Genomic DNA, 12,898 nt, shown 5'->3' on the forward strand with positions numbered 1-12,898 from the left:
GACTCGACGGCACTTAACAACAACAACAACGTTTATCTATATGTGTCCAAAGACATGCTGCTCTGATTTTAATGGTCGATACTAATTTTCTACATAAATGCATCTTTGAGATGGTGTAGCAGAATTAATCCAGATTTCCTAGTTTTAATTAATTAATTAAATCGTCAAATACTTACTGATGGCATATGTGCTAGATACAGAACTAGGCACTGGGTCACTTAATAATATCCATTTTATATTCTAATTGTGCAATTAGCAAGCAATCTTTTAACATGTGATTTGGTTTGTACAATGAAGTCAATTAGATGTGAATTCAGATTTTGGCTCCTCCACATACTGGCAATATATACCCTTGAGAAAATTAACTTTCAGAGACAGTCTCCCCACTTGCAAAATATCTCACAGATTTTTATGAGGATGAAAATGAAATAAGGGATACAAGTTGAACACTAGCATTTGGTACATAACAAAATAAAAAAACCAAACCTACTGCCATTGAGTTGATTCTGATTCATAGTGACCCCATTGGGTTTCCAAGGCAGTAAATCTTTACGGATTGCCCAGTCTTCCTTCCATGGAGTGACTACTGGGTTTGAATCTCCACCCTTCTGGTTAGCAGTCAGATGCCTTAGGCACTGTGCTACCAGAGCTCTTTTTGGTACACAATAGTCTCTTGATATATAGTAACTTATTAAGACTTTTTGGCTGACTCATACTCACTTAATAAAGAAGTATCTCAACGTACAAATTAGTAGATTGTGAGGTAGTTACTAAACTACTATTTGTGAACTGATTAAATTTCTGGACAAGTAATAAAAGATCAGACCACAGTCCAGAGTGTTACTCTGGGACCCAGCTTAAGACAGGTGCTGGGCAGAAAACCAACTTCTTTTTGACAATATCATGAAAGGATTTAATTAACTGAGAATTTAATAAATTAAGAATGAATGGATTTAATTTGTGAGGGTTTAATAAGAACTTAAAAGCAATATTTACTATAGAGAGAAATCTACTGTCACCAAGTTAATTCCAACTCATAGTGACCCTACAGGACAGGGAAGAACTTCCTCATAGGGCTTTCAAGGTTGTAAATCTTTATAGAAGCAGACTGCCATATCTTTCCCCCACAGAGCAGCTTGTGAGTTCAAACCACTGATCTTTCAGTTAGCAGCCAAGTGCTTAACTGCTGTGCCACCAGGACTCCCTCTACTATAGAGAAGCCTATAATACATATATAAACCACATGTAGATAGATAATCAAGAATTGAACTTGATGTAAAAACACCAAATTTCACAGTTCTTGAGAAATCATAAAAATAACTAATAAATTTACACCTGAAGAAATGTGGAGAAGGGTCTTTAAAAAGTTTCCCATGACAACATTGCTCTTTATATTATTGAAAGGAATTTATTGTAGGAGTTAGGGAAGGGGTAAAGGATTTTAAAAAAATGAATTTTCATTTAAGATCTTTTACAAAAACCAGAAAATAGGAGTTTTAGTTGTAAAGTTCTCATTCAAGATTTGTTTCTCCTGCGTGTGAACTGTTCCCCATCTATCTCTCTCTGCTCACTCCCCTCTTTGCCCTAACAACTGCTGTTCATCATAAAGGTGCTACTATTAAAGCTAACTACTATTGAAACATTATGCCTTTTCTAATTTTTCTTCAGTTTTATAGATCATCTCATCAATTAGGAGACCGTGCTTAGTGAAAAAAAAAAAAAACAGAAAAACAGAAAACTAACAGACACAACCAGTGGCTTGTTTATCCTATGTACTATTCTCCCCCGTTTGCAGATCCAGGCAATAAACATATCATTGAAGTTCTTCTGACCCTGATCTTTGTAAGTCTTTAAGCAGTTCCTTATCATTCTATTGAGATACTCTCTTCCCAGCTGGGAAAACACAGCTATTGGGAAATATTTTTAAAGAGTCATCTGACAAGCTTTGGATATAGGCAAGCCTCCTCCAGGTGGCACAGGGAGGTGGTCTATGGTCTCTGGCTGTATGAATGTCTATAATATAAAATGATTTTATGTTTTTCTTTCTGGTGTAAGAAATATAATATAATAAACATATTATCCATTTTTCATAGTAATTTTGATTTTTTTTTTTCAAGTGAGAATTTAGAAAGTATGGGTTTGAGGTGGGGATGTCTAAGTCTTTTGCTTAAACTAATATATGAACTGACAAAGGTTGGAAATTTCTATATGTGGTCTAATGAATTTCTATCTTAAAACAAATTTTATTAAGATAATAATTTAGAGTAATTTTAAAGTTTTTACCCTGAGTTGTACAGTAAGCAAAGAAACACAATTTATGGGCAGATAGAATGACTTTATACTTACTCTTTGTCCAATAGGACCTTTAGGACCAGATATTCCAAAAATTCCAATATCTCCCTCAGGACCCTAGAAATACAATTTTTAAGAAGTCAAAATTTTTAGCTTATGTAGACATTTTATAAATGAAATAATCTCTTAACAGTCTATCAAGGATTGGCTCTTAAAAAATGAAATGTGATAGTTCAGGATACACATGCTATACTATTTAAGGGGAAGTGTACTAAGGAGCCCTGGTGGCACAATGTTAAGTGCTTGGCTGCTCACTGAAAGGTCAGCTGTTTGAATCTACCAGCTCCTCTGGTGGAGAAAGATATGGCAGTCTGCTTCTGTCAAGATTTATGGTCTTAGAAACCCTACAGGGCAGTTCTACCTTGTCTTATAGTGTTGCTGTGAGTTGGAATTGACTCGATGGCAGTGGGGTGGTGGTGGTGGTGGTTTAGTTTGAACTGAGGTATGTGATTTATTTTGAAATGCACCATAAATGGTTGGAGAGGAGAGAGCGATGGCCAGTTGGGTAGGTGTGTGATAAAGTAAACAGAGTAAAATGTTAATCATAGAATATAGGTAATAGGTATATGGATGTTCACTGAGAAACTCATTCAATTTTGCTGTGTGTTTGAAAGTTTTCATAATAAAATGTTGGAAAAAAGTAATGAGAGAACTAAAGCAAGCCAGAGAATTCAATTGCTAAAACAATGTATAGTTAGATTATTTCAAAATGAACATATTCAAAAATCAAATATATAATTCTTTGTACCAACTGAAATTTTGCAGATTAAAAATAGTTCAAGTCACAAAACTAATTTTGATATTTTAACAACTCTTTTTTTTCTAGGTATCTAAAAGACTACCAGAAAATATGCAAACATACTTTGGGACCTGGGAATCCTTGGAAACCTCTCAAACCTTGAGCACCATGTTCTCCCTGCAACATGAATAGACATGGTAATCATTGCATGTAATTGTGTCCTATTCTGTAAAATAAGTGATTGGAGAATTTCTGAGTTGGCACATACAAGTTGCCCTTTCAGGCCAGGCTCTCCACGTGGTCCTTGATCACCTTGTACTCCTCGGAGGCCTCTTTTACCTTGCCTTCCAGGTTCACCAGGTAGTCCTTGTTCACCCTATGGACAGAAAAAAGAAAGATGATTTCAATTTTAGAATCTATAAACATATAGGCTTTTAAGTGAAATTCAAGGAGCCTAATGCTTAGGCACAATACAAGGCACTGGGAGAATCAAATTCTGCATGATCAGCCTTTCCACCAATGTTTCTCACACAAGTAATATTTGATTATAATGAAAAAGAAGGGTAGCAGTGAGGAAAGAAACTTTCTGAGACTGTGGTGATACATGTGGAAGGAAGAAGGAAGAGGGACATACAAAACCAGGAAGAGGATGGTCAAGCTACAGAAAGGATGGTGAGGATATGGTTACATGCGATGGAACTTAAATTTTATTTGAATTGATATTTGATCTTTTCTCTCTCCTCCCCAGCAATGACTCAGCTACATGACTCAGAAGCAGAGCATGACCTCTTAAAGTATAAACTTTGGTTTTTGCCACAATTATCTTTCCAATTCCATCATTAAGGAATTTCCTTTTTTATTTTTCTTGTTTCCCAATGTTTCTCTGATATAAACCATATCTTCATCTTTATTCCCTAAAAGTTCATTTTAACAATATACTAATTAACATTATTTAATTTTTGAAAGGCCTGAGTCTTTTAAATTTATTTATTAAATAAGAGTTGAAATATCTTTCATGCCATTTCTAACAATAAAATTAGGAATCAGATAGAATATAGAGATAGGTTAATGAAAGATGATGCTTTGGACACTTGGATCATAGGTTCTTTAAAATTAGTAAGTTATTCTTCACTGTATTGATACAAAGCTGGAACTTGGAGACTTGCCAAATATGGATCTTCTTTTTATTGAAGAAAATTCATATATAAAAGGGTCTTTGCCACGTTTCTTTTTCTGAGCTTTAGCATTTCCTCAGTTGCTTTGGATTTCAGTGGGAGGGGATATTTGTGGTATAAACATTAACAGAACACTCAAATTAGGAACAATATATAGTTGGGTTGTCTTTTCCAGCTTATCTATATAAATCAGAATACCTGGAAATTCTGTGTAAGCAGAAATATGAAAATCAAGCTAAGGAGTAATAACAATGAGGGTGCCATTGTCTTAATTCTAAGGCTTTTATGAAATACATTTAGACACTGGACAACCTAGAGATTAGTCCAGTGTCTAAAGGTATGTCATGAAAGACTTAGGATTAAGACAACCAATCAAAGGCAATTTTGCATTGAGACAATTCTAAGAGAGATTTTGTCTGGAAAGCCTAATGTCATGTGACAATATTCTATGTACTGAATGCAACTACAAGACTTAATTGCTAGCACTTTGACCCTAAGAAATAATCTATTTTGTTGTCAGATTTATTAATTGGTTGGTTAGGCTCAAACTTGGAGGAAAAGGAAGTATAACTGAGAAAGTATACATCTGAAAGTAAATAAGATTTCTCTGTTTTGGAGGAGAAGGTGGAAGACAGAGAGGGAAGAAGAACCAAGATGAGTCATCGACAGCATTTTTCAAACATTTCCAATGCTGGGTTAAGGCGTTCTTTTGGCAAATTACATGCTTTGTGGCTATCGCAGAAGATGAATATGTCAAGGACCATACTTTTCTTTTCTCCTAATGTGTTTTTACTATAAGCCAAATTTTGCTGAAAGCTATTAATCTCATCCTCTGATCTAGCCATTAAACTCAGGCCAGTGAAGATGGCCAATGCTGCTCATCCATCAGAAGAGAAAATTATGGTACCTTTGGGCCTAGAAGTCCTGGGCTTCCTGGCAGGCCTGCTGAGCCCTTTGCTCCTTGAGGACCTGGAGAACCAGCCAGTCCTGTTGTTCCTGGGCTGCCTTTGGTACCCTAAATAACATAGATAAGAAATGAAAACTGGGATAGCTCTAGATGATCTTCCAGAGGCTTGTTAATGTAGGAGGGGTTGATTCTGAACGGCTGCTGATCAACACCCTGCCCAGGTATGGGAGTTCTCCTGGGCTTCTTTTCAAAATAAGTGAAATGTGCAAGTAGTATTTGGGGATATTGGGGACCACCACTGCTCACCTATACTCTCTAACAATTAATGCAGTGATCTGGGGTATTTAAAATTAAAAAAACTATGGCAGTGCAATATCTTCTGACTGATGAAGTCTAGGTGTGAAGCATATATGTTGAATTCTTTTTGTATTATGCTCTGGTGTACATGACACCTCCATTAACTAATTAGTGTCTCCTTAAAAAGAATATTCTATTTCTCAACCACACACAATTCCAGAATTTTTTCTGTAAATAGTTTATGATTCGGAAAAAAATTAAGTAAACAATATTTCCTTACAGTCAAGTCCTAAAACAGAGGTTGGCAAACTATGGCAAAATACTGCATGTCAAATCTAGCCTGCAACTTATTTTTGTACAGCTCATAAGCTAAGAATAGTTTTTACATTTTTCAATGGTTGAAAAAAACTCAAAAGAACAGTATTTCATGATGTGAAAATTAAAATTTCAGAAATCTATAAATAAAGTTTTATTGGAGCACAGCTATTATCATTCATTTACATATTACATATGGTTGTTTTACGCTGTAACAGCAAAGTTGTGTAGCTGTGACAAACATCTTACAGCACACCCTCCTCATTTCACATTGCTCCTTGTACTATAAATCTCAGTGATAGAGTTACAACTTGACAGTGTTTCAACTGGCACACGTCTTATGTCTTGTGATATTTTATGTATTTGTTTTATTACCAGTGCATACCAGTCATGTCAAAATAAGAAGAGAAAAGTAGATTTGAATATCATGTTTTTAGGTAGAATGTTATGTGTATTATTTTATCAAATTTGATAGTAAAGTTTTGTTTCTTATTCAGTGATACTATAGCTATGCTAAAAGAACACAACGCACATCAGTATTACAAGACTGTGCACTCATCACGGTATTCACACCTCACAGGAATGCAACAGTTTGAAACATTAGAAATTTAAAAGTGAAATATATAACTTATGAAGCTGCAACTGAAGTAAATTTGTGAATGGCTCAGGTGCTAACTCAGCAAAGAAAGTTGTTTACTGACAGTGAGTTTGTGAAATTATGCAATGAAAATAAACTTGTTTAAGATTGTTAATCTTTTGGTAAGAAAAGATTGCTGAAGAATTGAGGACATTGGGAACAACAACAGAAAAATAAGGCAAATGTTTTTAAGTGGTTTTCCTTAGCTCTTGGTGGGTCAATAGATGTTAATAATACTGCTCAGGCATTTGTTCTAGGAATTGATGCCAAGTTTGAAGAGACTGAAGAATTAATCTTTATGAGTAGTCTGTGGGGAATGACTAGAACTGAGAATACTCTCAAGGAAACTGAGAAAGTACCTGAAGTGGAACCTGCTAAGATGTATAATAACTGATAATGGTGGATCAGAATAATGCTTATGGGACAAACTTAAAAAAACTTGTAAAAATGTAAAGTGTTTAAAGCTATAAACATAAATTGTACTATGCACCATAAAGTACTTTAAGGAATATATTTGAATCTATCATGTGTTATTTAAACAGTAATGTCAACTGTGAACTTTGTTGGCTCTTGTGGATTTAATCATCATTAGTTCTGTGAAGTTTTGGCAGAAATAGAAGTTACTTATACTGATTTTCCCTACCACACAGAAGTTTGATGGTTTAGTGGTGGTAAAGTTTTACTGAGGTGTTTTGAGACTGCTGGAACTCTGGTGGCACAATAGTTAAACTTCTTAGCTGCTGAAAGGTCGGTGGTTTGAATCCACCAGTTGCTTCATGGGAGAAAGATGTCTGTTTCTCTAAAGATTTATGACCTTGGAAACCCTCTGGGGAAGTTCTATTCTGTCCTATAAGGTCAACTATGAGTTGGAATTGACTCAATGGGAATCTTCGTTTATTTTTTGGATTTTGAGCCTGAGAATGATTTTTTTTTTTTTTCTGAATAAGAAGAACCACTGTGGTGGTTATGTTTGTGTGTCAACTTGGCTGGGCCTGGTTGAGTGGCTGGGCAGCTGGTGGTAGTTATTCCCCATGATGAGACTGGCAATCAACTCCATGGTGGGATCTACCACAAGCAGCTGGGTAGCTGCCTTTGGAATGTGGTCTGCTTCCTGTGTATAAGGAGAAGCCTTGGGAATGATCTCTAGCATATGGCATGCTTGGACCCTGCATGTAGCCATAGCATTGCTCAGCAGCCTGCTGTGCTCTGCCGACCCTGGGACTTACAATGGACTTAAGTTAATGGCCTGTTGTGTGGTTTGGTAACATCAGAATTGTGCCTTTTTCTTTGTCAACCTTGGGGCTTCTTAGCCTCAAGCAGCCAGTGGCTGTCTGAGTGAAGAAATGCCTCTAGCTCCAGTGGGCTGGGAGCAAGAGGCAGAGCTGGACCCCAAGGTTGAGGGACTTTCACCTAGCCCCTAGAGTCTGGCACTTTGAACTTGGACTTAAAGCCTCCAAATTGTGAGAATAAACTTCTGTTTGTTAAGGCCATCCCATTTGTGGTATATTTCTTGTCAGAGTGGCACTAGGTAACTAGAACAACCACCCTCTACTGCTATTAGTGAACAATGATTGGCTTTAGAAATTAGCTTTTGCTGCAGGCTTTATAATGTTTTAAAATTAATTAAAACTAAAATCACAAACCAAAACAGCATTTATATGTGAAACATATTACTGTAGTAAAGTCATTATGATGACAAGTAATATTCGAATCACAAATAATATCAAGCTGCTTTTTATACTTTCCATTCAGAAAAACCAAACTTACTGTTATCGAGAGGATTTCAGCCTGAACAACTGTAAGGATGATGGTTCAAACCCACCCAGAGGCTCTGCAGGAGAAAGACCTGGTGATCTGCTTCCATAAAGAAAACCCTAAGGAGCAGTTCTACGTAGTAATGCATGGGTTCAACACGAGTCTAAAATGACTCCACGCCACCTAACAAAAATATCCTCAGGGAGTTTGAAGACCACTTACATAGTCTTTAAGGAGCTTTGGTGGTGTAGTGCCTAAGGCATTTTACTGCTAATCACCAGGCTGACGGCTCAAACCCACCAGCCACGCCATGGACGAAATATAAGAACTTATATTTACTTCTATAAAGATTTACCACCTCGGAAACCCAAAGGGGGTTGCTATGATCAATGGCAGTGAGTTTGGTTTCTTTGGTTTAACATAGTCTTTTACTCACTTTTACCCACTGCCATCGAGTGGGTCCCGACTCATAGAGACAACTCCTTGGGTTTCCCAGGCAGTATTTCTATGGAAGTACATTGCCCAGTCTTCCTTCTGAGAAGTGGCTGGTTCATTCAAACAGAACCGTCAGCCTTCTGGTTAGCAGTCAAATGCCTTAGGCATTATGCTACCACACTCCCAACATAGTCTTTAACAGCGAGTATATGACTACCATTGTTCTAAGTGACTGCATAGCCTACAAGTCACTCGATAATCTCATTTAAGGAGTTTAATGATGCAGTGTTTTAGGTATTCAGCTGATAATCGAAAGGTTGTCTGCTCTGTGGGAGGTAGTGTACTTCCATAAGGATTTACAGTCTTGGAAACCCCATGGGAAAGTTTGACTCTGTCTTATAGAGTCACTATGAGTCAAGCCTTGATGGCAGTGGTTTTTTTTTTTTTTTTTACACTTTCCTTACTGTCAAAAATTAAAACAAGAAGTGAGATCTCCATTACAACACAAATTTGCAGTGGGTTTATTTTCTGAGATCAAAGAGTTTCAGCATTGGTTTTTGGACTTCGTGCAAGAAATCTCTATATTTCAAAATCCATTTAACTATGCAATTGAGAAGTTTCCACCTCGACTTCAATTGGAAATGATTAATCTGCAATGTAATGACATGCTATGAGGCAAATACCAGAAGAATCTAACAGAATTCTACAAATGCCTTCTAGGCTATGCATATGCCCAATTAAAATAATTTGTTCATAAATTGCAGTATTTGGCAATACCTGTCTGTTGGGAAAATAATGTTCAAATATGAAACATCCAAAATATGTACAATCTCATTATAGATCAGCATTAACAGATGAACAGAAGGTTTTGATGATAGAGGACACTAATTTTGAACAGTATTAAGTGAAATGTTATCTCCCCCCAAAAGAATTTCATTCTTCTTATTAAACTCCAAAACAACTCACTGCCATTGAGTTAATTCTGACTCATAGCAACCCTCACTGGGGTTCTGAGGTGGTAAATCTTTATAGAAGTAGATTGCCCCATTTTCCTTCCACAGAACAGCTGGTGGGTTTGAACTGCCAACTTTCTGGTTAGCAGTCAAATGCCTTAGGCATTGTGCCATCAGAGCTCCATTCTTCTTATTAGTAGACTTACAATTTTTTTTTTTTTTAAATTGTACTCAATTATTGTATACAGAATTTTGTCAATAAAAATGTTGTGGAAATTTATTTTCTGTCTTGTTACGTAAGTTACTAAGAATACCCTTAATTTTGTCTCTTGCCCTTCAAAGCCTAAAATATTTACTATCTGGCCATTTACAGGAAAAGCTTGCTGACCCTTGTTCTAGGAGAGGACTGTGACTTTGAGTTGGTGCCTGGTATGCTAAATTGCATTGTGAAATAATTCTTCCATGAATTTAACAAATACTTATTGAGCATCATCTCTATATAAGGAACATATAAAAATACACTTCTTGTTTTCAAGAAGCTGAAAATTAAGCAAAACAGAATGTAACATATTAATGATAATGAAGCAAAAAAAATAAGGAACTTAAGTGGGAGATATGAATGAATAATCATGAACAATCAATATAGTATATAATCAAAAATAGTATATAATCAGTGCTAACTGTTGTCTTTTTATTATGTGGTAAAGCAGGTCAGAGAAGGGAGGTAAGAGAGTGATTTCTGAGAGTCAAGGATGGATTATGGGAGAGATAAACCTTGAACTGAACCTCAGAGGGTTTGTGGAAATTGGATATTTCCCAAACAGAAGTTCTATGCAAAGAGAGCATCATGACATTATACTCTACAACAATAATGTGAGAACAGGAAATTGGCATCCCAGCCTAGACTGGGATCTTTTGATGCCACAACATTCCTCTGGAATGAGCTGAAGTGCAGTGAATTACATGGTATGGCTTTTCTAGCCATAGTTTTTGTAACTCCCACTGGATTACTGGGGGTTGTTGTAATTAGGTGCCAATGAGTTGGTTCCAATTCATAGCAACCCTGTGCACAACAGAATGAAACACTGCCCAGTCCTGTCTCAGCTTCACAATCCTTGCTATACCTGAGTCCATCACTGCAGCCACTGTGTCTGTCTATCCATCTCATTGAGGGCCTTCTCCTTTTTTGTTGACCCTCCACTTTACCAAACATGATATCCTTCTCCAAGGAATGGTACCTTATGACAAGAGGACCAAAGTAGGTAAGATGAAGTCTGGTCATTCTCACTTCCAAGGAGCATTGTGGCTGAACTTTGTTCAGGGCAGATATTCATTCTGGCAGTCCATGTACTTTCAGTATTCTTTGGCAACACCACAAGTCAAAAATATTAACTTTTCTTTGGTCTTCCTTGCTCATTGCCCAGCTTTCACATGCTTGTGAGCTGATTGAAAACACTATGGCTTGGGTTAGGTACACCTTAGTCTTCAAAGAGACATCTTCGCTCTTCAGCACTTTAAAGAGGTCTTTTGCAGCAGATTTGTTCAGTGCAATATATCATCTGTTTTCTTGACTGCTGCTTCCATTGGTGTTGACTATTGTGGTGGTTAAGTTTATGTGTCACCTTGGCTGGGTCTGGTTGAGTGGCTGGGCAGCTGGATGTAATATTCCTCATGATGAGATTGGTAATCAACTCCATGGTGGAATCTCCTGTGAGCAGCTAAGTAGCTGCCTTTGGGGTGTGGTCTGCTTCCTGTATATAAGGAGGAGCCTTGGGGATAGTCTCTAGCATATGGCATGCTTGGATCCTGCATGTAGTTGTGTCATTGTTCAGCAGCCTGCCATGCTCTGTTGACCTTGGGACTTATAATGGACTTGAATGAATGTCCTGCCATGTGGTTTGGTAACATTGGGACTGTGCCATTTTATTTGTCGACCTTGGGCATGTTAGCCTCAACAGCCAGTAGCTGTCTGTGTGAATAGATGCCTTTAGCTTCAGTGGGCTGGGAGCAAGAGGCAGAGCTGACACCTAAGGTCGAGGGGCTTTCACTCAGCCCCCAGAGCCTGGCACTTTGAACTTGGACTTAAAGCCTCCAAACTATGAGAGAATAAATTCTTGTGTATTAAGGCCATCCCATTTGTGGTATTTCTGTTAGAGTGGCACTAGGTAACCAGAACAGGGAGAGATCAATAGTTGCACATTAGATAGCCACTCACAAGCTTTTAAGAACCCTAGTTGCTATTCACCAAAGTAGGATGTTGAACACTGTGTTTGTGAACTATGTTGTGTGAACTGACTTCAGTGTCTCTGGAGATATGATCTTTCCCATCTCTTTACAGAATAATGATGGAATCTGGATTGGGATTGCATTATATCTGTACATCACTATGGGTAGTATTATCATTTCTACAACGTTAAGTCTTCCTATCCAGGAGCATGGTATATTCTTCTGTTTATGTAGGTCTCTTTTGGTTTCTTCTAGTAGTGATTTGTAGTTTTCTTCGTATAAGTATTCTGTGTCTCTGGCTAGATTTATTCCTAAATACTTCATCTCTTGGGGCTATTACAAATGTTTTAAGGCAAACTCAGAAGAAGGAAGAGGTCATCCACTTCTTGTACAATTGGCCAGTGAAAATTTTATGAATAGCAGTGACACACTGTCTGATATATTACTGGAACACTTTATGAATAGCCCTGAAACACTGTCCAATATAATGCCAAAAGATAAATCCATCAGGTTAGAAGGAACTCAAAATTTTACTGGGAAAGAGCTGACTCCTCAGAGTAGAGATGACCTCAACAATATATATAGAGTAAAGCTTTTGCGACCTCCATTGGCTTATGTGGCAGAACTCAAAATGAGTAGAAACAGATGTAAACATCCATTAATAGTTGGAACATGGGATGTATGAAGTATGAATCCTGGAAAATTGGAAGTTGTCAAAAATGAAATGGAATGCATAAAGATTGATATCCTAGGCATTAGTGAGCTGAAATGGACTGTTTTGGCCATTTTGAATCAGACATCCATATGATCTACTATGTTGGGAATGGAAATTGAAGAAGAATGGTTTGGCATTCATTGTCACAAAGACTGTTTCAAGATCTGTCCTGAAGTACAACACTGTCAGTGATAGGATAATATCCATATTCCTAGAAGAAAGACCAGTTAATACTACTATTATTCAAATATATGCACCGACCACAAAAGCCAAAGATGAAGAAATTGAAGATATCTACCAACTTCTGCAGTCTGAAATTGACCGAACACAAATCAAGATGTGTTGATTATCATTAGTAACTGGAATGCAAAAGTTAGAAACAAAGAATAGTT

At 37.0% G+C, this 12,898-nt stretch overlaps 1 protein-coding gene across 1 annotated transcript in view; it reads right to left on the reverse strand.

Annotated features, from left to right (window-relative positions):
• COL24A1 (collagen type XXIV alpha 1 chain) overlaps positions 1 to 12,898 on the reverse strand; it is a 586,013-nt gene that overhangs the window by 48,691 nt on the left and 524,424 nt on the right. Inside the window, exons 47-50 of the mRNA XM_007946195.1 lie at positions 5,174 to 5,281; positions 3,360 to 3,467; positions 3,215 to 3,268; positions 2,347 to 2,409 (exon numbers count right to left, since the gene is read on the reverse strand). Of these exons, the coding sequence (XP_007944386.1) occupies positions 2,347 to 2,409; positions 3,215 to 3,268; positions 3,360 to 3,467; positions 5,174 to 5,281 (333 nt within the window). The remainder of the gene's footprint in view (positions 1 to 2,346; positions 2,410 to 3,214; positions 3,269 to 3,359; positions 3,468 to 5,173; positions 5,282 to 12,898) is intronic.

The sequence above is a fragment of the Orycteropus afer genome, unplaced genomic scaffold (genome assembly GCF_000298275.1).
Source record: "Orycteropus afer afer isolate SDZICR_OR568_19922 unplaced genomic scaffold, OryAfe1.0 scaffold00152, whole genome shotgun sequence".
Taxonomy (NCBI): Eukaryota; Metazoa; Chordata; class Mammalia; order Tubulidentata; family Orycteropodidae; genus Orycteropus; species Orycteropus afer.